Source organism: Eleutherodactylus coqui, chromosome 1 (assembly GCF_035609145.1).
Source record: "Eleutherodactylus coqui strain aEleCoq1 chromosome 1, aEleCoq1.hap1, whole genome shotgun sequence".
NCBI classification, from domain to species: Eukaryota; Metazoa; Chordata; class Amphibia; order Anura; family Eleutherodactylidae; genus Eleutherodactylus; species Eleutherodactylus coqui.
The window spans coordinates 233,325,712-233,350,767 of NC_089837.1; the positions used below are offsets into that span (position 1 = coordinate 233,325,712).

The 25,056-nt window shown below is 43.0% G+C and overlaps 1 protein-coding gene across 26 annotated transcripts in view; it reads right to left on the reverse strand.

Moving 5' to 3' along the window:
• TRDN (triadin) overlaps positions 1-25,056 on the reverse strand; it is a 630,780-nt gene that overhangs the window by 259,784 nt on the left and 345,940 nt on the right. For all 26 annotated transcript variants that reach the window (XR_010793132.1, XM_066606567.1, XM_066606610.1 and 23 more), the window contains 2 exons: positions 24,557-24,601; positions 21,906-21,956 (listed from right to left, as the gene is read on the reverse strand). Coding sequence is in view for 25 of the 26 variants with exons in the window: in XM_066606567.1 (XP_066462664.1) it covers positions 21,906-21,956; positions 24,557-24,601 (96 nt within the window). In the remaining variant the exon portion in view is untranslated. The remainder of the gene's footprint in view (positions 1-21,905; positions 21,957-24,556; positions 24,602-25,056) is intronic.

Sequence of the window (25,056 nt, forward strand, 5' to 3'; positions counted from 1 at the left end):
GGGGTTATCTCATGAGGACAAGGGATTATCTCAGGGGTCATCTCATGAGGACAACTCCTTCTTTAAAGGCAGCTCCCCTGGCAATGGCATGAAATAAAATGATCTACAAATATAGCTTTGTGATATAAAAATGCCTAGGAATACTCTGGTATTATAAATTAGATGTAAATATTTAGTAAAATTTTATCCATAAATTATGACAGACTGCAAGGCAGACACTTAAGATTTTATTTATGTAAATACAATCATTTAAGTATCATATACACTTCACATGTGGCTCTTAAGGCAAACATATGTATAATATGGCATATGAATACAATATCTACCGAGTCAAAGGTTTGCTAGCTCGTACAATACATAAAGAAGAATAACATTGTTGAATAGCTTTTCAAAATTGAAAGAATAGAGTCTGCTAATAGTACATGAAGCAAAGTGGAAAAATGCTTATGCTAAACACTACAGAAAACGTCAAAGTTTAGGAAAACAAATACCTTTATCTCAACCTAAGTACTATAAGAAAAAAATAGCAGCTTAATAAATATTTAATGCACTGTATGGCTGAGTGAAGGCTAGATAGATAGATGGATGGATAGACAGATAGATAAGATAGATATGAGATAGATAGAAAGATAGATATGAGATAGATAGATAGATAGATAGATAGATAGATAGATAGGAGATAGATATGAGATAGATAGATAGATAGATAGATAGATAGATAGATATGAGATAGATAGATAGGATACAGATAGATATGAGATAGATAGATAGGTATGAGATAGATAGAAAGATAGATAGATGGTAGATAGATAGATAGATAGAAAGATAGGATACAGATAGATATGAGATAGATAGATATGAGATAGATAGAAGATAGATAGATAGATAGATAGATAGATAGGTAGATATGAGATGGGATACAGAAAGATATGAGATAGATAGATAGATAGATAGATAGATAGATAGATAGATAGATGGGAGATAGATAGATATGAGATAGATAGATAGATAGATAGATAGATGGGAGATAGATAGATATGAGATAGATAGATAGATAGATAGATAGATAGATAGATAGGATACAGATAGATATGAGATAGATAGATAGATATGAGATGGGATACAGATAGATAGGAGATAGATAGATAGATAGATAGATAGATAAGATAGATATGAGATAGATAGATAAGATAGATATGAGATAGATAGATAGATAGATAGATATGAGATAGATAGATAGGTATGAGATAGATAGAAAGATAGATAGATGGTAGATAGATAGATAGAAAGATAGGATACAGATAGATATGAGATAGATAGATATGAGATAGATAGATAGAAGATAGATAGATAGATAGATAGATAGATAGATAGATAGATAGATAGATAGATAGATAGATAGGTAGATATGAGATGGGATACAGAAAGATATGAGATAGATAGATAGATAGATAGATAGATAGATGGGAGATAGATAGATATGAGATAGATAGATAGATAGATAGATAGATAGATAGATAGATAGATAGATAGATAGATGGGAGATAGATAGATATGAGATAGATAGATAGATAGATAGATAGATAGATAGGATACAGATAGATATGAGATAGATAGATAGATATGAGATGGGATACAGATAGATAGGAGATAGATAGATAGATAGATAGATAGATAGATAGATAAGATAGATATGAGATAGATAGATAAGATAGATATGAGATAGATAGATAGATAGATAGATATGAGATAGATAGATAGATAGATAGATAGATAGATAGATAGATAGATAGATAGATATGAGATAGGATACAGATAGATATGAGATAGATAGATAGATAGAATACAGATTTTTTTTCTTTAGCAATTCTGATTTGCAATCTTGATTTGTAAACACTGCATGAATAAATATTATTTTACCATTCCTTGGCCAATAATAGAGGCACTGTCATAAGAGCTGTCATAAGAGTACAAAATACTATGCCTACTAAATGACAGTTATTATGGTCACACAAAGTAGTTTTAAATACATTTTAAGTTTATATTACAGTAATTGAGTTCTGCATAGCGTTATTTTATTCTTTGGTTTTTATGAGCTACTAAAGGTAAAGGGATTGCCCAGTTAGAAGTAAAGTGTGTCAAAGGCAGAACCTCTCTTGTCATCGCACTATGTCTGGTGTTGTATTCTAATGTAGTCCTATTTGAATAAATAGGGCTAAGCTGCAATATCAGACATGGTCAATGGACAAGAGTAGTGCTGTTTCTTTTCAGGTTTAATTCAAATGTAATAAAGTGGGAAATGTAAGGTACTAATGTAGAAAAAGATTATGTAATATGGCCAAAGACATAATGAGACATAATGGCAAAGTGATGGTTAACAATGACTTGTTACAAATACAATACTAAACAAGTAAAACAAGAATAGGACATGCAGCTAATGACATCATTAGTATGTTATGTGTTATATTTTTAGAGTAACTTCATTCCGGATGCTTTCTTTCATATTTCTAGACATGTAGCTGTGATTTCTGCATGGTAACAGGCAATGAGGAGACACCATGCCAAAACAAATACCAGAACTACTCTTTATTTGGACTTTTACAATAACTTTGCCACGAACACAGATGGGGTGTAGACTAGTCTCCTTCTTAAAGCCACGTGAAGTCATTTCCTCTGACGAGTTCCTGGATTTGCTGTGACACTGTATGGAAGGACGAATGAAGCAGACTAAGGAACATTCACCCTGCTGATGCCAATTTCCCTGGTGCCTTCCGTAGATATGCTGGAAGTGACATGACAGGAAATGATGTGGATCCAAGAGGGAGATAGACATAGAAAGCTTGTAAACTCCATAACAAGGATATTATTTACTGGCAATCAAAACGCAAATGCAGTTAACAACTAAAACTGTTAAACACACAGCAGAAAACCACAAAAACACAACAAATAATAATGTATAGTGTTGGAAACAGCAGTTATAAATGAGCCACATGGAACATCATTGGTCAAAACTGAGTGTCAAAATGTTTTACTACTTGTCAAGTATTACTGTAGTCACAGGAGCCACATGTACCTCATAAGACTCTTTCTGTGGCCCCTGACTCCTAACTCCCCTTCATCCAAAGCATCCTGGTGTCATGGCACATCTGCCATAACAGAAGTAGTCCATCGTACAGTAAATTCCTATTGCCTGGCAGATTTTGGCTTATCTCAGACTGTCGAGATTGGCATGAAAAGAGACAGTTTGCATGTAAGCTTATATTAGGGAAATGGAAAGCAATGGAGGGCCATGCAGGAAATAAACACTTTGAGTTACAATTTAGAAGCATCAGTTCCATCACTAAGTCACGCCTGTTAAGTATACTCTATAGTCAATACAGAGAACTTGCATATGATTTATTAATTCCACAAATTATACAAAGGACCAAGGGACATTTTTTTACACATGGAGATAAGGTATTTAAGATGTCAATATCGGAAAGAGTTCTTTACATTTAGGAAAGTCGGAATACGGAATGCCTTATGACAAGAGGTAGTAACGACAGAAACAATAACAGCTTTCAAAAAATGTCTGGATGTTTATTTAATGACACATGACATTAAGGGTTACAATAATTAATCAATGGAATGGTGATTCGAGAAAAATGTAACACATTTTTTTCAATTTATGTAACTATGACAGCAAGGTGAAAACAGAATATTGTCTCCTCATCTTCATATCATATTGTCAAGCCTCATCAGACATCAATAAGTGTGACTGCAGCTTCTGCAAGCCCTATAGTTAGGTTCTTGCTTTATAACTAGAAATGAGCAAACTTTTTAAAAGTTCAGTTCAGCCAGTTTGGCAAAAAGTTTAGTTGGGTTTGAATTGGAACCAAACTGGAATTTCATCAATACGCCTAAAATTAACACTGTTTAAAAGCTATAAAAGCCCTGTATAACACTCTTTGGTCACTTAAGTACTTTTGTGCTATGGTAAAGTCAAAGTTACTTCTATATGTACAGTTATGGGTAAATGGATGGTACCGTGTGGGAACTAACAGCTTGTTAAAAACACAATACACTAGTGGATCATTTAGGCTGGGTTCTCACAGGGTGGAATCCCAGCGGACATCTCGCGGTTTTGCCGCAGCGAAAAAACGCGAGATTTCCACCCGGATTATCAAACATGATTTTTAACAAGCTTTAGGCAGACAATATTGCTAGTTTCGGGGTAATTACACCACCTGCCATGCTAAATACTCTCTCTGATGCTACATTGGAGGGTTGAGAAGACAATAATGGTAAACTATGCCAGTCCTTGCCAATATTACAATCTGGACTCAGGGTATCTGCTGGAGAAAAAGAGTGCAGTCCAGGTCGACTGAACCTAGTTATCAGGTTGAGAAAGTGATGATATGTATAAGATCAGCATATTGGATGTAAATAGTTTGTCATTGTGCTCTTCAAATTGAATGGGCTACTGTTGCTACTGGAGATGAGCGAACGTACTCATTTCGGGCGTTTTTGCACTCGAGCACCGCTTTTTCTGAGTAACTGACTACTCGGGCGAAAAGATTCAGAGGGCGCCGGGAGTGAGTGGGGGGTTGCAGAGGGGAGGGGGGGAAGAGAGAGAGCTCCCCCCTGTTCCCCACTGCTACCCCCCGCTCCACCACGCCGCCCCCCGGTGCCCCATAATCTTTTCGTCCGAGTAGTAAGTTACTTGGAAAAAGCGGTGCTCGAGTGCAAAAACGCCTAAAACGAGTAAGTTCGCTCATGGTGGCTTGCTGAAGTGGTAGAGCGTTGACTCAGCAGGGAGCGGACAGTGTCCCCCTGGTCAGACATGCTTGCAACAGGTGTCTGTGTTGAAAGCCATGGCGAGCTGACTGCATAGCTTCTCTTGATGGTAAGCCAATTTTGCCTCCCTATCAGAGGGCGAAAAAAATTCCCCCATTTTGGTTTCTACCAGTTGTCTAAAAGTGTGTCTATCCAATAATCCTCTCTTTGCTGCATGCTTACAATAAAGCTGTCAGCTTACAAACAAAAAAGCACACAGCTCGTCATCCTCACTAGGATTTCCAAGGGCCTGGTTTTCCAAAAGCTTCCCTTCTGCTACATGAGTAAATGATTCATTGCTTTCTGTTGTTGGTACAGACAGTCCAACATATGTAAGGTGAAACTCCAGCGCATTGAAACGTCGCGAATCAATTGGTCAGGAAGGGCCATTCTGCAGCTCCAAGTCTAGGAGGGCACGTTTAAACACATAAGGATGGCTAAAGTGAATGTAAGCTATCCTGGACATGGCCCATATATGCGTAAAACCAACATACGTTTTCAAGAAACGTGTCACCACCATAATTATCAATGTGTAATGCACGGAGCATGTATCATGTGACCTAGACACAGTGCAGCCATATGTTCTTCCCATTATCAGCAACCACATTGCCCAGTATGAGTTTGTGAGAAGACAGCCAGTATGAGATTTTCTCCTTCACGCACAACAGAAACTCTTCCCTGTGTGGCTTTTCTCGCAAAAGCTCAGCAGGTGTAATGCAGCGTGGCAACGCTTAACCTTGCACCTATGAAAGTACGGAGGAGTATAAAACTACACTCTGCCCTCTCGGGGACAGGAAGATGTCCTTTGAGGAAGATAAGGAGAAGGAGGATGATAGGCATCTGGTGCCAGAAGTTGAACCAGACTGGCACAACCATGGAGGTGTCAATCATTCCTGTCCTTGTTACAGTGATGCACTGTACTGCAAAATATTAATCCAGCAGGCTGTGAAAGACATGTACTATCTCTGGCCATAGTTGCTGCTCCACGTGTTGAGAGTGGATTGCACCTTGCTGCACAATAACAACCTCAAGGTCTTGCCCACCCTCTCCTCCACATGGTTGTGAAAGGCAAGTATGGCTTTCTTGGAGAAGTAATCGTACCTAGATATCTGCCATGTAGGCTGAACGCTCTCCATCATTTGCCGAAAGGCAGTAGACTCAAGCAAGTGGTACGGCATCGACTGCACCACCAACAACTTGGCCAGATGGGAGTTCAGCTGCACGACAACTGGATGACTAGGCATATAATATTTTTGTTGGCTATAGATTATGTCATGGATAACTCACAGGATGGAGGGAGAGGAGAACTAGATAACAGTGATGATGACAACAATGAGACTGTTGTCAATGATCACAACAATGAGACTAATAGACAGATGACAAGGATTTAGAGCAGCAGCAGGAAGGTCTTCATGTAGGAGAAATTTGATTGTCCCATGGGACCTTGTGATGCCGTTCCATGTGCCTGTGCAGTGTCATATTTCCTACATTTGTCTCCCGGACACTCATTACTTTCTGCTTGCACGGATTGCCACATGGCAGAGTACCGGAAAGAGCTTGTATTACTGCCACCACCTGGCAGGCTTTCCTATGGAGCCTACAACTACAGCAGTATTGTCACGGTCACGTGCTCCTGAGCTGATCATACCTGCAAGCTGACCGCTGGGATGTCTTGCAGATGTTGTGGTCCTACTTGGCTCTTTATCACCCTCAGTGTCACCATTACCCTCCTTCTCTGTCAGTGTCATCAGCTCCTCATCACCTAGTTCCCATACCTTGTCCAAACGCAAATCATAATCATAGTCCTCATAATCCTTGCCACGTCTCTCAGTCTATTCTGATGTCCAATGGGCTCTCTGCCCCCATCATATTGGACCTCATTAGGCTAAATATCTAATTAAATCTGGTTCAGTTCATCTGATGTGCACAAATGAACATGCCCAAAAAGTGCATTGAAATGTGCCAAAACAGACGCATAGCTACCTTGTTCATAGCACAAATACATAGTGCAGTAGCATGCTCAATTTCGCATATGAAAGCAGTCCTGAGGGTGGCTTCAGATGAGCGTATGCTCAAATACGCTTGCCCCAGCCCAACGTATTTGTGCAGTGAATGAGGTTTTTTTGCATGTATGCTTGTGTACTTTACTATATGTATTGGCGCAGGCATGGTATCTTCACAAGGATGGGAGACTCCCCCCCCCATCCTGATTCAAATGGACCTATAATGCCTAATGAGGTTCCAGTGTGTCCTGTTCTCAACAGGTTTGTGCTTTACTTCGTACATCTTGTTGCGTATTCGGTGTGCATTTGTGCACTCCCAATAGACTTCCATGGGGCCTTTTGCCATGTAAACATGCAGTAAAATAAAGCATGTTCTATTTTTTTGTGCGCACGAGAAATGTGCATGCAAAAAAAGGAATGAAAACAAACCCATTGAAATCAACGGGATCCTCTTCATATTGCGCATACAAAAACACGTACAAATACACCTATGTAAAGAAGCCTGGAGGGCTCCTTCAAATGGTTGTATTTATGTGTGCTTTTGCACACTTACAAAGTTCACTATAAATTGCACTGAAACAGATTGTGGGCAGATTAGAAGAGAGACACAAGAATCTGCTTAAGGCCCATTTAGACGGGACAAATGTCGGTCAAACGATGCCCAACACCCGTCCTCACACATACTAGCTCTCTTGCTGCTGCATGGGAGCTAGTATTGCTGGCTCGCTCACAGAGCGGCCAGCAGGGGGCGGGGCGGCTGCAGGAGATTTCTCTCCTTGAGCTCCCCCGCTCCTCTCCATTAATTTAACATACCGGCCATTCAGTACTGAATGGCTGCTGTTTGCACTGAGCACTCAGCGATCTGCTCATCATTCATCATTTATGCAGCATAAATAATGGACGATGAGCTGAGCGATCATCATTCAGTGTAAATAGCAGCCGTTCAGTACTGAACAGCTGCTATGTTATGTCAATGGAGAGGGGCGGGGGAGGGCGGGGGAGAGCGGGGAGAGAAATCTCTTCCAGCTGCCCTGCTGTGAGCCAGTGATACTAGCTCCCGTGCAGCAGCGCAAGAGCTAGTATGTGCAGGGACAAGTGTCAGGCATCATTTGCCCAGCATTCATTCTGTCTAAATGGGCCTTTTGAACTGCCCCGATACTGTGCATTGTTCTGTCACACTGTCTTCTCATAACTCTTTCACTGGCTAAAATAGCTGCTGAAGCTCTGTGCATAGCCTTTATTAGTGGTTCTGACCACACCCCTATACTGCCTCCTAATTGTCTGAGAGAGCCATTTGCAAGGTATTACAGGCTACCCCGAGGTCATGTGCTCTTTCTTTATTCTCCAATCTGTCATGTAGCAAATACCATCTTATTTGGTTCTGCCGAAACAGACCACATGGGCCTCAAGTTCAGGCAGAACCAAACTTTGAACCCAAATTTGGGTTCTAAGGGCCCGCTTAAAGGGAAATCCTATTCATGACCTATCATCAGGATAGGTCATCAATAGTTTATCAGCTGCATCAGCTGTGCGAGCGCATGCTGTCAACGCCGCAAATACACAGAGGTCAGGTTGGAAGCCGCAACTATACGGAGGTCGGTGTGGAGGCTTCCACTCTAACCTCTGTGTATTTGGAGTGGAAGCCTCTGTACTGACCTCCCATGTAGTGGCTGCTGCTTGTAACTACAGGCATTGCTCTCAATAAAATCAATGTCAATCAGTCAGGGGCCCAAACGATGGACCCTGGAAAACACCTTTAACTCATCTCTATTTAAAAGCATTAGGTGGAAGAATAACTGATGAGTAATGCCATTTATAATATACATTACATGATTTGCCTGGCTTCATTCAATTACTTCTGGTCCTTGAGCTGTCTCCTGGCTTTTTAGCAAAATCTAGATTGCGTGCAACATTTGGAAAGCTAAACTTTTCCTGCAGCGCTCTACTAATTTCCCTCAATGGCTTCGGAGTGCATACAATGATCACCCTGAGACTGTGTCTGTTCCTGCAATTACTTTAAATCATGATCAGTAATGACATATTTTCAACCTGTACGTCTGGATTTATCTTACATAGTGGCCTTTGGATAATTTGCCAAGTGTCAGCGTGCTAATAAAGTGACGTTTTGGTTGAGTTTGACATTTAAAATAATGTGCCCTACTTAGATTTGTCTATACAAATGAAAATTAGATTATACGTTCTGCGAGAGGATACGGTAACCACGCTTGGGTCTCTTGTGACGTGTAAGTGAAATTGCATGATCTTGCTGCTGTGTTGATTGACCTTGTAGTCTGGATAAAAATAGCAAGTACAAAGTTTAAAGTAAAGGTCCACCTTTTTGACACCATGTTGTTTTAAAGGGAAGCTGTCATGTTCCTTCTGCTGTACTCACTGACAGATACAATGATTCCAGTAGTCTGTCACTAATAAAATAATGTGCAGTGGTTTGTTTAACCCCTTAAGGACATGCCCTATTTTGGGCTTAAGGACACAACGATTTTTGGTGGATTTTCATCTCTATTTTTTAAAATCCATAACTTTTTTACTTTTCCGTCGACGCGGGCGTGTAAGGGCTTGTTTTTTGCATGGCGAACTGTAGTTTTTGATGGTGCCATTTTTGGTTACATTGACTATATTGTAAAACTTTTATTATTTTTTTATGATGACAGGGAGAGAAAATGCATCAATTCTGCCATAGATTTTTTTTTACAGCGTTAATCATGCAGCATAAATGACACAACACATTTTTTCTGCGGGTCGGTACGGTTACAACGATACCAAAATTCTTATATTTTTTTTTAGGTTTTTCCACTTTTCTGTAATAAAAACCCTTTTTTTGGAATTTTTTTTTTTACTAAATCACTGCATTCAAAGTCCTGTAACTTTTTTATTTTTCTATGTACGGAGCTCTGTGAGGGCTTATTGTTTGTGAGACGAGCTGTAGTTTTTATTGGTACCATTTTGGGGAAAATGTGGCTTTTTTATCACTTTTATTGCATTTTTTGGGAGGCAAAATGCTAAAAATTAGCATTTTGCCTCAGTTTTTTTGCGTTTTTTAAAGCTTTTTGCCGTGCACAATAAAAAGCATTTCAACTTATTGTACACGTCATTATTATATGTGCCATTTTATTTATTTTTTTACCTTTTGTATGCTAATATGAGAAAAAGTATAAAAAAAGCGTTTTTTTTACATTTTTGTTTTACATTTTTCTCTTTTTAGATTTTTGTTATTTTTTTTTACATCATCTATGTCCCTCTGAGGGACTTAAAGCACAGCACTGATGATCGCTGTAATAAGGCATGGCAGAACTTCTGTCCTGCCATGCCTTATTGCTTATACAGCGATCATAGGCTCTGGCAACACAGGACGCCGGTATCTGGCATCCTGTTGCCATGGCAACAGGCCGGGCTCTCTGCGATTATATCGCGAGAGCCCAGCAACTTCACAGAGGGAGCGCGCTCCCTCTGTGAACCCTTCCCATGCCGCGTTCTACATAGATCGGGGCAGGGAAGGGGTTAACAGCGGGAGGTGCATCTCTGATGCACCCCTGCTGCTGCAGTGGGAGGCTGGCTATGACTAACAGCCGGCTCCCGCTGCGGGATAGTGCGAGATCTGTCATGATCTCGCGCTATCCCTATGACGTAAGGGTACGTCATTTTGCGGGAAGTACCCCGCTCCCATGACTTACCCTTACGTCATGGGAAGAGAAGGGGTTAAAAAACTTACAGCTTGTTCCTGCAGCTTCCAGCAAAAGATGAGTCACATTTATTTATAACTAGCTTCTAGCCCCATCCACCTCCCGTGAATGGCTGCTTTTTCCTGTATGCAGTGTAATAGCCTAAAAAGCATCAATCATTGATGATGGGCAGGGCTCAAAACACCTCATGAATAATCTGGACTCCTCTCTTGCTGAGAGCTGCAAGAACAACCTGTATGTTCTTAAAAACCACTGCACATCACCTCATAAGTGACATACCTCTGGAATCAGCATGTTTGTTATAGCAAGCTTTCAGACCTACTTAAGGTTCTTCTTCAGGCTTAATGGAATAGATATGACTAGAAAAATGCTCAGCCACAGGTAGAAACAACATAGTCACAGATACAACATAAAACATATGAAAGTTACTATATTAAAAGTAAACTTCAAAATGTCAACGTCGTAGAAGAATTTGGGAGTACAAGTTTATAACTACCTTTGACCCCCTCAATATTGGAATTAATATCGGAAGAGAATATGAGAAATCTATAGCTCAGATAACACACAGGCCTGGTGACCCCCCAACACCAATTTAGAGACCATAAAACTTTCAAATCCCTTATCAGTGGACTAATTAAGTAGTTACTCTTCCACTCATCTTGTTCTGGTATTGTTTTAAGTACAAATGAATCATACCATGTCTGTGCCTTTTCATATATATATATATATATATATATATATATATATATACCACTTTGTATCTATTCTAGAGATGAGCGAGCGTACTCGTCCGAGCTTGATGCTCGTTCGAGTATTAGGATGTTCGAGATGCCCGTTACTCGAGACGAGCACCACGCGGTGCTCGACTCCATTACATTTCCTTCTCTGAGAAATTTGCACGCTTCTCTGGCCAATAGAAGCACAGGGAAGGCATTACAACTTCCTCCTGTGACGTTCCAGCCCTATCCCACCCCCCTGCAGTGAGTGGCTGGGGAGATCAGATGACACCTGAGTATTTAAATCTGCCCCGCCCGCGGCTCACTACAAATGCACACTGAGAGAGATCAGGGACAGTGCTGTCTTGCTGTAGCTGCTATAGGGAGAGTGTTAGGTGTTATTTCAGTCTGCAAGAACCCCAACGGTCCTTCTTAGGGCCACATCTGACTGTGTGCAGTACTGTTGAGGCTGCTTTTAGCAGTGTTGCACAATTTTTTTTTCGTATATCGGGCGTGCAGACCATAGCGTCCTCAGTCTGCAGTCATTTTACAGAGTATAGGGGCAGTACTGGTGAGGCAGGGACAGTGGTACAGGGAAAGAGGTATACTGGCTATATAGGCAGTGGGCTTTTGCAAAAAAATTGGGGAAAAATGCTATATTTGTCCTGCCTGTGACCGCCTTCATTTTACTGCGTGTCTGCTGGGGGTAGTAGTCGCTCATTATTATCCAGCCAAGCCTGTGACCGTTTTCAGTTTACTGCGTGTCTGCTGGGGGTAGTAGTCGCTAATTAATACCCAGCTAAGCGTTACAGCAGGCTTGCGCATAATTGTTTCCTGGCTCTGCTGTGTCTGTTACATGATCGCCGTCATCCCACCAGAGGGAAACAGCATACATAATATACGCTGCATACGGTGTCTCTCTGGTTTTTCACCTCACCATTTTAAAAAATAGAAGCAAAATACTTAAAGGGCTTGTCTCACGAAAGCAAGTGGGGTTCAGCACTTCTGTATGGCCATATATTTGTAATATACATCGTGCATTAAATATGAGCCTTACAGAAGTTATTCACTTACCTTTCCTGCGCTGGCGTCCCCGTCTCCATGGCTCCGTCTAACTTCAGCGTCTAATCGCCCGATTAGACGCGCTTGCGCAGAAGGGTCTTCTGCCTTCGGGTCTGCCCAGCAGCAGCGGCGTTCTGGCTCCGCCTCCTGATAGGCTGGAATCGGCACACGTGACGGGGCGGAGCTACGCGATGACACGTAGAAGGGGCGGAGCCAGAACGCCGCTGCTGCCGAACCGAGCCAGCCGAAAGGCAGAAGACCCTTCTGCGCAAGCGCGTCTAATCAGGCGATTAGACGCTGAAGTTAGACGGAGCCATGGAGACGGGGACGCCAGCGCAGGAAAGGTAAGTGAATAACTTCTGTATGGCTCATATTTAATGCACGATGTATATTGCAAAGTGCATTAATATGGTCATACAGAAGTGCTTAACCCCACTTGCTTTCACGAGACAACCCCTTTAAGGCCTACCACTGGCCTTTGGCCACTTGACTGGTTCTGCGCTGTGAATTCCAGTAGCTCAGTCATACGCACCTAGGTCTCACTACAGGCTTGTGCATAATTGTTTTCTGGCTCTGCTGTGCGTTCCATAAGCGAAGTCAGCCTCCAACCACAGGCCAATAAGCGGCACTTTTAATGACAGCGTTCTGTTTCTGCTCTACTCATAATACACCATGCTGAGGGGTAGGGGTAGGCCTAGAGGACGTGGACGGGGGCGAGGACGCGGAGGCCCAGGTCAGGGTGTGGGCACAGGCCAAGCTCCTGGTCCAGGTGTATCGCAGCCGACTGCTGCGGGATTAGGAGAGAGGCAAGTTTCTGGGGTCCCCAGATTCATCTCACAATTAATGGGTCCACGCGGTAGACCTTTATTAGAAACTGAGCAGTGTGAGCAGGTCCTGTCGTGGATGGCAGAAAGTGCATCCAGCAATCTATCGACCACCCAGTCTTCTACGCCATCCACAGCGGCAACTCTGAATCCTCTGGCTGCTGCTCCTCCTTCCTCCCAGCCTCCTCACTCCATTACAATGACACATTCTGAGGAGCAGGCAGACTCCCAGGAACTGTTCTCGGGCCCCTGCCCAGATTGGGCAGCAAGGGTTCCTCTCCCACCGGAGGAGTTTGTCGTGACCAATGCCCAACCTTTGGAAAGTTCCTGGGGTCCGGGGGATGAGGCTAGGGACTTCCGGCAACTGTCTCAAGAGCTTTCAGTGGGTGAGGAGGACGATGACGATGAGACACAGTTGTCTATCAGTGAGGTAGTAGTAAGGGCAGTAAGTCCGAGGGAGGAGGGCACAGAGGATTCAGAGGAAGAGCAGCTGGACAATGAGGTGACTGACCCCACCTGGTTTGCTAAGCCTACTGAGGACAGGTCTTCAGAGGGGGAGGCAAGTGCAGCAGCAGACCAGGTTGGAAAAGGCAGTGCGGTGGCCAGGGGTAGAGGCAGGGCCAGACCGAATAATCCATCAACTGTTTCCCAAAGCGCCCCCTAATGCCATGCCACCCTGCAGAGGCCGAGGTGCTCAAAGGTGTGGCAGTTTTTCACTGAGACTGATGAACTGTGGTGTGCAAGGTTTGTCGCACCACCACCAGCCTCACCACCACCAGCATGCGCAGGCATATGATGGCCAAGCACCCCACAAGGTGGGACTAAGGCCATTCACCGCCTCCGGTTTGCAACACTGCCTCTGCCCCTGTGCCCCAACCTGCCACTGAGATCCAACCCCCATCTCAGGACACAGGCACAACCGTCTCCCGGCCTGCACCCACACGCTCACCTCCGCTGTCCTCGGCCCCATCCAGCAATGTCTCTCAGCGCAGCGTCCAGCCGTCGCTAGCGCAACTGTTTGAGCGCAAGTACGTCGCCACGCACCTGCAAGCTCAAGCGTTAAACGTGCACATAGCCAAATTGATCAGCCTGGAGATGCTGCCGTATAGGCTTGTGGAAACGGAGGCTTTCAAAAACATGATGGCGGCGGCAGCCCTGCGCTACTCGGTTCCCAGTCGCCACTACTTTTCCCGATGTGCCGTCCCAGCCCTGCACAACCACGTCTCCCGCAACATTGTACGCGCCCTCACCAACGCGGTTACTGCCAAGGTCCACTTAACAACGGACACGTGGACAAGCACAGGCGGGCAGGGCCACTATATCTCCCTGACGGTACATTGGGTGAATTTAGTGGAGGCTGGGACAGAGTCAGAGCCTGGGACCGCTCACGTCCTACCCACCCCCAGAATTGCGGGCCACAGCTCGGTGGTGGTATCTGCGGCGGTGTATGCTTCCTCCACTAAACCACCCTCCTCCTCCTACGCAATCTCTGTCTCACAATCAAGATGTGTCAGCAGCAGTACGTCGCCAGCAGTCGGTGTCGCACGGCGTGGCAGCACAGCGGTGGGCAAGCGTCAGCAGGCCGTGCTGAAACTACTCAGCTTAGGAGAGAAGAGGCACACGGCCCACGAACTGCTGCAGGGTCTGACAGAGCAGACCGACCGCTGGCTTTCGCCGCTGAGCCTCCAACCGGGCATGGTCGTGTGTGACAACGGCCGTAACCTGGTGGCGGCTCTGCAGCTCGGCAGCCTCACGCACGTGCCATGCCTGGCCCACGTCTTTAATTTGGTGGTTCAGTGGTTTCTGAAAAGCTACCCACGCTTGTCATACCTGCTCGGAAAGGTGCGCCGCCTCAGCGCACATTTCCGCAAGTACAACACGGACGCTGCCACCCTGCGGACCCTGCAACATCGGTTTAATCTGCCAGTGCACCGACTGCTGTGCGACGTGCCCACACGGTGGAACTCTACGCTCCACATGTTGGCCAGGCTCTATGAGCAGCGTAGAACTATAGTGGAATACCAACTCCAACATGGGCGGCGTAGTGGGAGTCAGCCTCCTCAATTCTTTACAGAAGAGTGGGCCTGGTTGGCAGCCATCTGCCAGGTCCTTGGAAACTTTGAGGAGTCTACCCAGATGGTGAGCGGCGATGCTGCAATCATTAGCGTCACCATTCCTCTGTTATGCCTCTTGAGAAGTTCCCTGCAAAGCATAAAGGCAGACGCTTTGTGCTCGGAAACGGAGGCGAACCTTTCCACTCTCATACCCGAAGAGGAAAAGGGTTCGAGAGTGATGCTATACCACAGGACCCTGGTGGACAAACTTATGGTAAAATTCCCATCCGACAGCGCTAGTGGCAGAAGGCGCAGTTCCGAGGGCCAGGTAGCAGGGGAGGCACGGAGATCAGGCAGCATGTACAGCGCAGGCAGGGAAACACTCTCCAAGGCCTTTGCCAGCTTTATGGCTCCCCAGCAAGACTGTGTCACCGCTCCCCAGTCAAGGCTGAGTCGGTGGGAGCACTGTAAAAGGATGGTGAGGGAGTACGTAACCAATCGCACGACCATCCTCCGTGTCGCCTCTGCTCCCTACAACTACTGAGTGTCGAAGCTGGACACGTGGCCTGAACTCGCGCTATATACCCTGGAGGTGCTTGCTTGCCCTGCGGCTAGCGTCTTGTCAGAGAGGGTGTTTAGTGCGGCTGGGGGAATCATCACGGATAAGCGTAGCCGCCTGTCAACTGACAGTGCCGACAGGCTTACACTCATAAAGATGAACAAAGCCTGGATTTCCCCAGACTTCTCTTCTCCACCAGTGGACAGCAGCGGTACCTAAACAATACGTAGGCTGCACCCGCAGATGGAAGCATCGTTCTCTATCACCATACAAAACGGGGACCTTTTAGCTTCATCAATCTGTGTATTATATTCATCCTCCTCCTCCTGCTCCTCCTCCTGAAACCTCACGTAATCACGCCGAACGGGCAATTTTTCTTAGGCCCACAAGGCTCAGTCATTTTACTTTTGTAAACAATGTTTTTACGTTTCAATTCTCATTAAAGCGTTGAAACTGGCACCTGAACAAATTTTTATTTTAACTGGGCTGCCTCCAGGCCTAGTTACAAATTAGCGAAAAAGGATGTGAAAAGAACTGGCATGGAGGCGCAACCCTCTAAGCTACTAGAAGATGTAGATCAAAGTCCAATGTGTGATGGTGAAAGCACTTCTTTTTTATTATTTTTTCACAAATTAAAAGCCAGCAATAGAATACGCCTTTCGGGGAAGAACCCCTTCGTCAGTTCGGCTGAATAGGACAAAAGGATGCCTGGGGGTGACACGACTCCAAAGATGTATTGTGTGTGTTGGAGGTCCTGTGTGCAGGAGGGCAGGGGAGAAAAAAAGTGCTTTCAGTGCATGCAGTGTGGGCCGAAGCCCTCCTGTATTTAATCTGACGCTAGCTGTACTATCCGGGGCACTGCATTGGGACAAACTACAGGAGCAATACAGCGCTAATGAGACGTGCACAGCTACGCTAGCATTGGAGTCCGCTGTAGGCCCGCGATTGCTGAGGGTTTGTGCAGAGGCCTATGTCCTGGGTGCAGTGAAAGTCCGTTTCCTGCCTAGGATTGCTGAAGCTGTGGGCCGAGGCCTATGTCGCGGATGCGGTGCAAGTCTGCCATGTTTGGCCGCTCAGATCAATTTTTTGTTCATGTCTTGGGTTTCCTAGGACCCACCTATGCTGTTGGTGCAAACTTAGCTCCCATCGCGGTGTTTGACCTGTCTGGCACAAAGACACTGACTGACTTGGGTAGGGGGCAGAGCGCAGACGGCTTTCCCTTTGCAGTGTCGATTGAGCTATGCGACACCTTGACAGAATGAATACTGTGTGGCACATGGATTCCCCATTGCTTTGCCCACGTTTGCAGCTCCTGACGGAGGTGGCACACGATTGGAGTTCTCATTGCTTCTGTACAGCATTGTGGGCTATCGCCCCGCCCCTTTTAAAGAGGGTCACTGCCTGTCCCTGCCAACCCTCTGCAGTGTGTGCCTCCGGTTCCTCCTCATGGCAGACGCACTTATAAATAGACATGAGGGTGGTGTGGCTATGAGGCCAGCATGTGGCATGAGGGCAGCTGAAGGCTGCGCAGGGACACTTTGGTGTGTGCTGTGGACACTGGGTCGTGCGGGGGGGTTGTGCAGCATGTTACCCAGGAGAAGTGGCAGCGGAGTGTCATGCAGGCAGTGATTGTGCTTTGTTGGAGGTAGTGTGGTGCTTAGCTAAGGTATGCATTGCCAATGAGGGTTTTTCAGAAGTAAAAATTGTTGGGGGGGCACTCTTGCCGCTATTGTGGCTTAATAGTGGGACCTGGGAACTTGAGATGCAGCCCAACATGTAGCCCCTCACCTGCCCGATCCGTTTCTGTGTCGTTCCCATCACTTTCTTGAATTGCCCAGATATTCACAAATGAAAACCTTAGCGAGCATCGGCGATATACAAAAATGCTCGAGTCGCCCATTGACTTCAATGGGGTTCGTTACTCGAAACGAACCCTCGAGCATCGCGGAAAGTTCGACTCAAGCAACGAGCACCCGAGCATTTTGGTGCTCGCTCATCTCTAATCTATTCCATTTAAGCCTGAAGAAGAGGCCTAAGTAGGTTTGAAAGCTCGCTATAACATCATGTATTTTTGTCAGCCATTAAAAGGTATCATATCTACAAGATTACTTGGTTTCCCTTGCTGGGAATAACCAGGTTTTTCTCTACTGGCTAACACAGTGCCAAACCTTTTTATTGCCACCACTTTATGCTGCCTTCAGTGAGAGGAGCATAAAGAACCTGACAGGTATTTAGTGTTAATTAATTTTAACATTTCTTTGAATTGATGAAATCTCTAATTTTCTGATATAGAGTTCCAAATTCCATAGATATAGAATTAAATGGTAAATTTCTAATTGTCTACAGCAACCACTAGTTGCAATTGAAGGCATATTTTCATGTAATTGATCGTAACACATACAGCCCCTGGTATCAAGTTATGTATGTATGTAATTACCTGCTTTCCCCCTTCCATTCTCTTGATATTCCTGGCAGCCCACCCTATTATGTTGTCTACACTGCATTTCTAAAGGTTACGGGCCGGCCAATTCTGGTTATGCAAAAGTGGCCATGGAAGTAGTTCCTGGCATGTTATACCACTGTTCCTTTATAAAGCAGTGTACTGTAGGATGGCTCTGGGCATATAGACTAAGACTGAAGACATCCTATGTAGTTGTTCTTGTCATAGCGCATCAGAGACATGTAAAATACAACATAACTCTTTTCAGAGCTGTCGTAGTGGATTGCTCCACTGTAAAAATCCCACCAAATGGCCTTAATCTGACATGAAATAAACTTCCATGATGGATCTTGGTGGTAGACAAATGGCAGTCATGGTGGTGGTCGGGCCAGCAGAGGATAGGGAGCTGCATACCTGCTCTATTATCCTGGCTCCCATGTCCAGCACAGAAGCCAGCACTGTCCGAATGCTCGCCCCCCATATATTCCCGAGACATGTGAGCGGCTTCATTGGCATCCCACTCTGTCTTTCTTGCTCACATTTTCATTACAGGGTGCAAATACTATAACAGTGCTAGCTCTAGTGCTCGAGATGGGAAGCATGGCATGACGCTCAGTCTCATGAGGCTATTTGGGGGATGAACATTCTTACAGTGCTTACTCCTGTGCTGGATACGGAAGCATGGAAGGCACGAAGGTAGGATTTATCTCACAGAGCAATTTGGAAGATGCATGTTGAAGTGTTACCAGTGCAAATTTCCTGTGCTGGGCATAGGAGCCTGCTAACCCAAGTGAGATCCTCTGTCTCATAGTAAACAATGACTAACAGCACCACAGACCACAGGTGGTCCATGGTTGGGAACACACATGAATAGGCAAAATGAGCTTGTTGCTTGTCACATCTACCAAGCTCTCTCAACAGGGAAGCTAAGAGAAGAACAATGGTGGCAGAGAGTGAAGAAAACAGGTAAAAAAGTACAACTTTTTGGAAATCTTGGAGTCCATTTATATGGCCTGAAGCTTATGTTTCAGCTTTTGATACTTTTTGTTCAAGCTTCCAAACGTTTCTTACAGATTAATGTTAAATATTGCAATCATAGTATTTAGTTTATTGTCATCCATGCAAAATTTATTTGGATCAATGTGAATGCACAAGACTTCACAGCATATAATGATTTTACATTGGAAAAAATTGTTTGTATAGTGGGTAATATCTTAAAGGGGTTGTCCGGGTTAGAAAAACATGCCTGCTTTCTTCCAAACACAGCAATACCCTTGTCCATAGGGTTACATGTGGTATTGAAGCTATGCTCCATTGAAGTGAATAGGAGTTGAGCTGCAATACTAGACACAACCCACAGACAAAGCTTGCGCTGTTTGGCAGAAAGCAGGCCCTTAGTGTATATGTCCCCTTCTCAATAAATTCTCCCATTTACATATTTTTCCCAACACTAGAAATTATGACATATTACTAGGATATGCCATCACTTTCTAATATGCAAAGTCTAACTATCAGGACTCCAATTAGTCCTGAAATTGAAGAGGCTACAGTGCCACTTTGGTGCAGTGTTCTTCCATGTACAGCAATACTCGCAGTACCTTTAATCTTAAGAACAATTAGGAACATGAGAGTTGGAATCCCACTAATAAGAAAATTAGGCTATACCTTTATGTCGAGAGACTTAATGTAGACTATTAAGACTTCAATATGGATAGAAAATGATGTGAGTGACTGCATTTAGCATACAGTGCTGTGAAATATATCAGCAATATATAAAAAGGAAATAAAATCTGGTACATTAAAGGTAAAATGCTTAATCTGATATAATAAATCCTACAGTTAAACCACCAAAACGCATAAAAGCAAAACCCTGTTTTAGAAACTTTTTGCGTAGAAATATAATAAAAATAATCAAAATGTTAAAGTTTATTTCAGCCTTTTGTGAAATTTTATTAAAAGCAGAACATTCTATGTGAGGCTGTTTTGAAAAATGTTATAATTAGGACCTCTAAGTCTATTCTGGATTTCACTGTAGCTGATAAAAAAAGAGAAAAAATATGTACACTTTTTACTATTCTATTATGTCAAGTGCTACATGTTCTACAAAGATGTTTTTACATTCTTTTCATACTTTAGAACCTGTTATTTATTAGTCGCTAACTTTTTGACTTGTGCTTATGTGATAGCTACAAAAGAGTTATCTACTTTACCTAAAATGACTTTTTGTGCTTAAAATCACTCTAAGGTGCTGGCCACTAGGGTTTTTTTCTGTCTACTGCCTGCTAGTGTAACTAAAGACGACATGATCACAGAGAAGGAAGAGAGGAGGAGGGATAAGTCATTATGTTTATTGAAGTCTATGACAGTAGAGGGAAGGGGGGAGAAGAGGAGAGAAAGACACTCACACGCAGACATCCTTCAAAAGCTTATGGTTAGTTATCTGCTGCTATAAATTTATATCTCCACTGCTTATTAATGTTGTACACTGTCCTATTTGATCATGTTATGACCATCAGTTTGTGTTACAGCTAGGGAGTAGAATCTGCAGTTCTCTGTGCACAATCTATAAAGCACAGTACAGCAGACAAGCTCCTCCCTTCAGTTCTGAGACAATTGCAAATCAGATAAACAGTCTGCAGAGAGGGAAAGTGGGGAAAAATGCAGGATACAAGTCTTATAATGGCCAGAATTAGCGTTGTTCCTCATGTACACACATGACAGCTTATTCAGAAAACTCTGGTATGTTTTAAAATGATTTATTATCTAAAATATTTCTATATTATACATTTATTACTATATAACAGTTATTATTGGATATGTTAATAATCACCAAGCAGTAGACAGATGGTAGCCTTATTGCCATTCAGATATGGTATTTTTAAATACTAAGTTATCCAATGTATACCTGAGGAATTTTGTAATATTCCATTGAAATATTCTTACTTCATGCAGCACATTCAATATGTGTGACAAGTAACCAGACTTTCATCTCAGGGATTATTTTTTGTAAATAGCCTATATGAACATGTTTGTAAAATAACTAGATAGACCCGATGTTTGCTACGCAAAGATAAAATGTTTGGAGAGATGGTTGCAAATGTTTTAAGAACTGATTACTTTAATTGGCAAGGACTTCAGGATAAACTTCCTTTTTAGTGTACCAACTTCCATCTGAGCATACCCCTTGAACTATTAGCCATCCACCACTTGGTCTTCCATGTTTTGGGAACATGGCAACAGTCAGACTCGAAAGCACTTGATATGAACGCCGCTCAGCAATGCTTGACTCTCCCTAGAGGCGCTGTTGGCAGAAGCACAACTGCGCTGCTAGACTTAACATAGGAACTTTGACCTGGCCTCACAGGTCACTCAATGCATCATACTCAAATTTTATAATTTTACGGTGGTGGTGAGGATGTCACAAATCTAATGTCACCACAATCCTCCACCAAAAATCACGCAAAGGGGTCAAAGTGTGGTGCAAGAAAAACCCTGTAGGGTTCTTAAAATTAAATATGTTTTATATTTCCTAGACACAAAAAAGAATATGAAAAGGTCATCTTGGGTGTGTTAATTGTATGGCAGTAGTATGGAAAGAATAGGATATGAAGCTTTGACAATGCAGGAATCAATACATTGAATTAGAGGATAGGATTTATGCTGCATTGCCTGATATGAATAATTTATTTGAATTATTTTTTGTTAAGAAAACAAAGCCAAAATTCTCACTGTACCTTGTCTTGCTGCCTTAAGCACTTCTTCCTCTTGTTCTTTCGACAGTCCATCTGCAAATTATAGATAAGACTTAATCACTTTTTCTCATGCTTGTAAATCAGACACCATTGGAAAGCTAGGTTTCAGAAGTAGAAGATAATGCTTTCATCTCTTAATCAGTTAAATATCTGCAGCAGTGCATATGAAGAAATGTATACTGAAAGTAAATGCCAAGAGGAGCTTCTGGGAAATTTTACTTACACTGAATGGCTTGTTTTTCATTAAAGATAAAGCAGTGTTTTATCTTAGATGAACCAACATTGCGTGCATGTATATCAATTATGCATATATTAATATTCCAAACTGGAGCGGAGCAATGGGCAGGAAATAATATTTAGTCATGTGAATTTGCCAGTATTAAAGGGGTTGTCCCGAGGCAGCAAGTGGGTCTATACACTTCTGTATGGCCATAATAATGCACTTTGTAATGTACATTGTGCATTAATTATGAGCCATACAGAAGTTATAAAAAGTTTTATACTTACCTGCTCCGTTGCTGGCGTCCTCGTCTCCATGGTGCCGACTAATTTTCGCCCTCCGATGGCCAAATTAGCCGCGCTTGCGCAGTCCGGGTCTTCTTCTTTTCTGAATGGGGCTCCGTGTAGCTCCGTGTAGCTCCGCCCCGTCACGTGCCGATTCCAGCCAATCAGGAGGCTGGAATCGGCAATGGACCGCACAGAAGCCCTGCGGTCCATGGAGACAGAGGATCCCGGCGGCCATCTTCAGCAGGTGAGTATGAAGACGCCGGACCGCCGGGATTCAGGTAAGCGCTGTGCGGGTTGTTTTTTTAACCCCTGCAGCGGGGTTGTCTCGCGCCGAACGGGGGGGGGGGGGGGGGGTATAAAAAAAAAAAACCCGTTTCGGCGCGGGACAACCCCTTTAAGGGCTGTGCACACAGCCCCGTGTTACATGATTAGGGCATCCATAGAATTCTATTGATTCATAATGTACTGTTCAGTTTTTTGTATAGGCACACAAAGGTTTTTTGTTTTGCTTCTGGGACTCTGTAAGAACAAGATAAATCATGACATCCTCCTATATATGCTGCAATACAGAGATATTCTTGACTAAAAGCTTTGATAATATGCTGCATTTTAGGCAGTTTCTACTCTTGCAATTAGTCACATATAGAATTTTACCTAAAAAAGATATAAAAAGAACAGATATGCTGTAACAGTAGAAAAGAATGATTATACAGACTCAAAGAGTCTAAACATATAAACTACCTGCCTCACTAAATACATTAGGTATATATATATATTTTATTAGGAACGGTGGAGCTAGCGCTCAATCCCCCAAGGCCAGCACAATGGCTTATTCTTCTCTTTCACATGATCATAAACATGGCTGTCGGCTTTATCCCGCTAAGACTGTGAACCAGTAAGTATTAGACAGGGATATAATTTATTTTGGCACATTAAAATGAGTGTGAACGCTCTGTCACATCGTGCTAGTATTGTTTGCTTGGCTATCATAGAGCAAACTATGCCTACATCTAGGCCTTACGGAGATTTTTATTCTATCGGACAATTTTGATATACTGAGCATGCTCTGACCTATGAATACTAAGATTGCCTTTGCATTGTGGAGAATTTTATTCTATCAGCCCATTTTGACCAACTGAGCATGCTCAGGATGACTAATACAGAGGATGCTTCGGTTCTGAGGAGATATTTATTCTATCAGACAGTTCTGGTCTACTGGGCGTACTTTGGCTGATGAACACAGTGAGTGTCTTGGCAATGGGTCTCCCATTGACTGAATGTTATATATTCCTCTATTGGCTGCCACACACTGATTCTCCTATTGGTCTTTACATTGATGACTGTGTACAAAGGATTTACAAAGGATGACTGTCGGGCAAATGATGCCCGACACTCGTCCCTGTGTCTCCGCGCTCCTGCATAGGAGCTAGCAGATCTGTCTCGCTCATGGAACGGCCAGCAGGGGGGCGGGGCAGTGCAGAAGATTTATCTCCTCTCGCTCCGCCGTCCCCCTTCATTGAGATAACACAGCGGTTGTTTGCTACTGAACAGCCGCTGTTTAAACTGCACGATGAGCGATATTGGTTTCTACAGCTGGGTGTGTATAAGCCATTGTGTTGGAGTTGGTGGAGTGAGCACTAGCTCCACCGTTCCTAATAAAGTACACCTAATGTATTTAGAGAGGCAGGTAGCTTATATCTTCAGACTCTTTGAGTCTGTATAATCATTTTTTTCTGCTGTTACAGCATATCTGTTCTTTTTATATCTTTTGAGGTGAAATTATATATGTGATTAATAAAAGTTTACTTTTAAGAGATCCACTTAAGGTTGTTTACTTTGGCAAATATATTGGTTTAGGTATTCATTACAGTGGGACCCTGCTGGACCCTGTACCTTTCCACTTTGTTTCTCCATATTAGATTATCTTCTCTTGCAAAAACATCTCGGGAAGGATATAGTCATGTTACATAACTCCTATAAAGTTCTGATAGTTCTGTAGGAACCCTATCTTTGCCTTACACCTGGGGCATAATGCTAACAGACCCTATTAAAACAAATTGATACAATAATTCCTGATTAATCCATGATGCCTTGTAATACAAATTAATGATTATATAAATCTCTACCTTTTAATATAGAATCAATAGTGAGTGCTCTTCCTGAATCAGGTTCTGAAAAAAAAATAAAACAAATGGTTGGTTTGTGAATATAAATAACGTGTAAATAATTATAAAGGTGCTTTAATAATAATATATTTTGAGACATTTTAAACAAATGGAATGTAGAAAGATAGAAACCAATTAAGCAATAGCATTGTTTGTTTTTTTATTCCAAGAATTTTATTGTTTTTTTTAAAATAACAGTTACAAAGTTTTATAAAGAAAAACAATGTATGTGACCTTAAATATTATGTGCTAGTGTATAGTAATTACATGGAGTCTGCAGATGTAAAAACTGGGAAGAAATATAGATTGCAAAATAGTTTGCCATTGGAACGAAATCAAAGTAAAAAGACCTTTAAGAAAGACGTTATAAAAATAAAACCAGTTAGCAAGAAGGAGTCCCTAACTGCTTGTTATTGCCTATAACATGATTAATTAAGGGATTTTATGAACCACTGAAAATA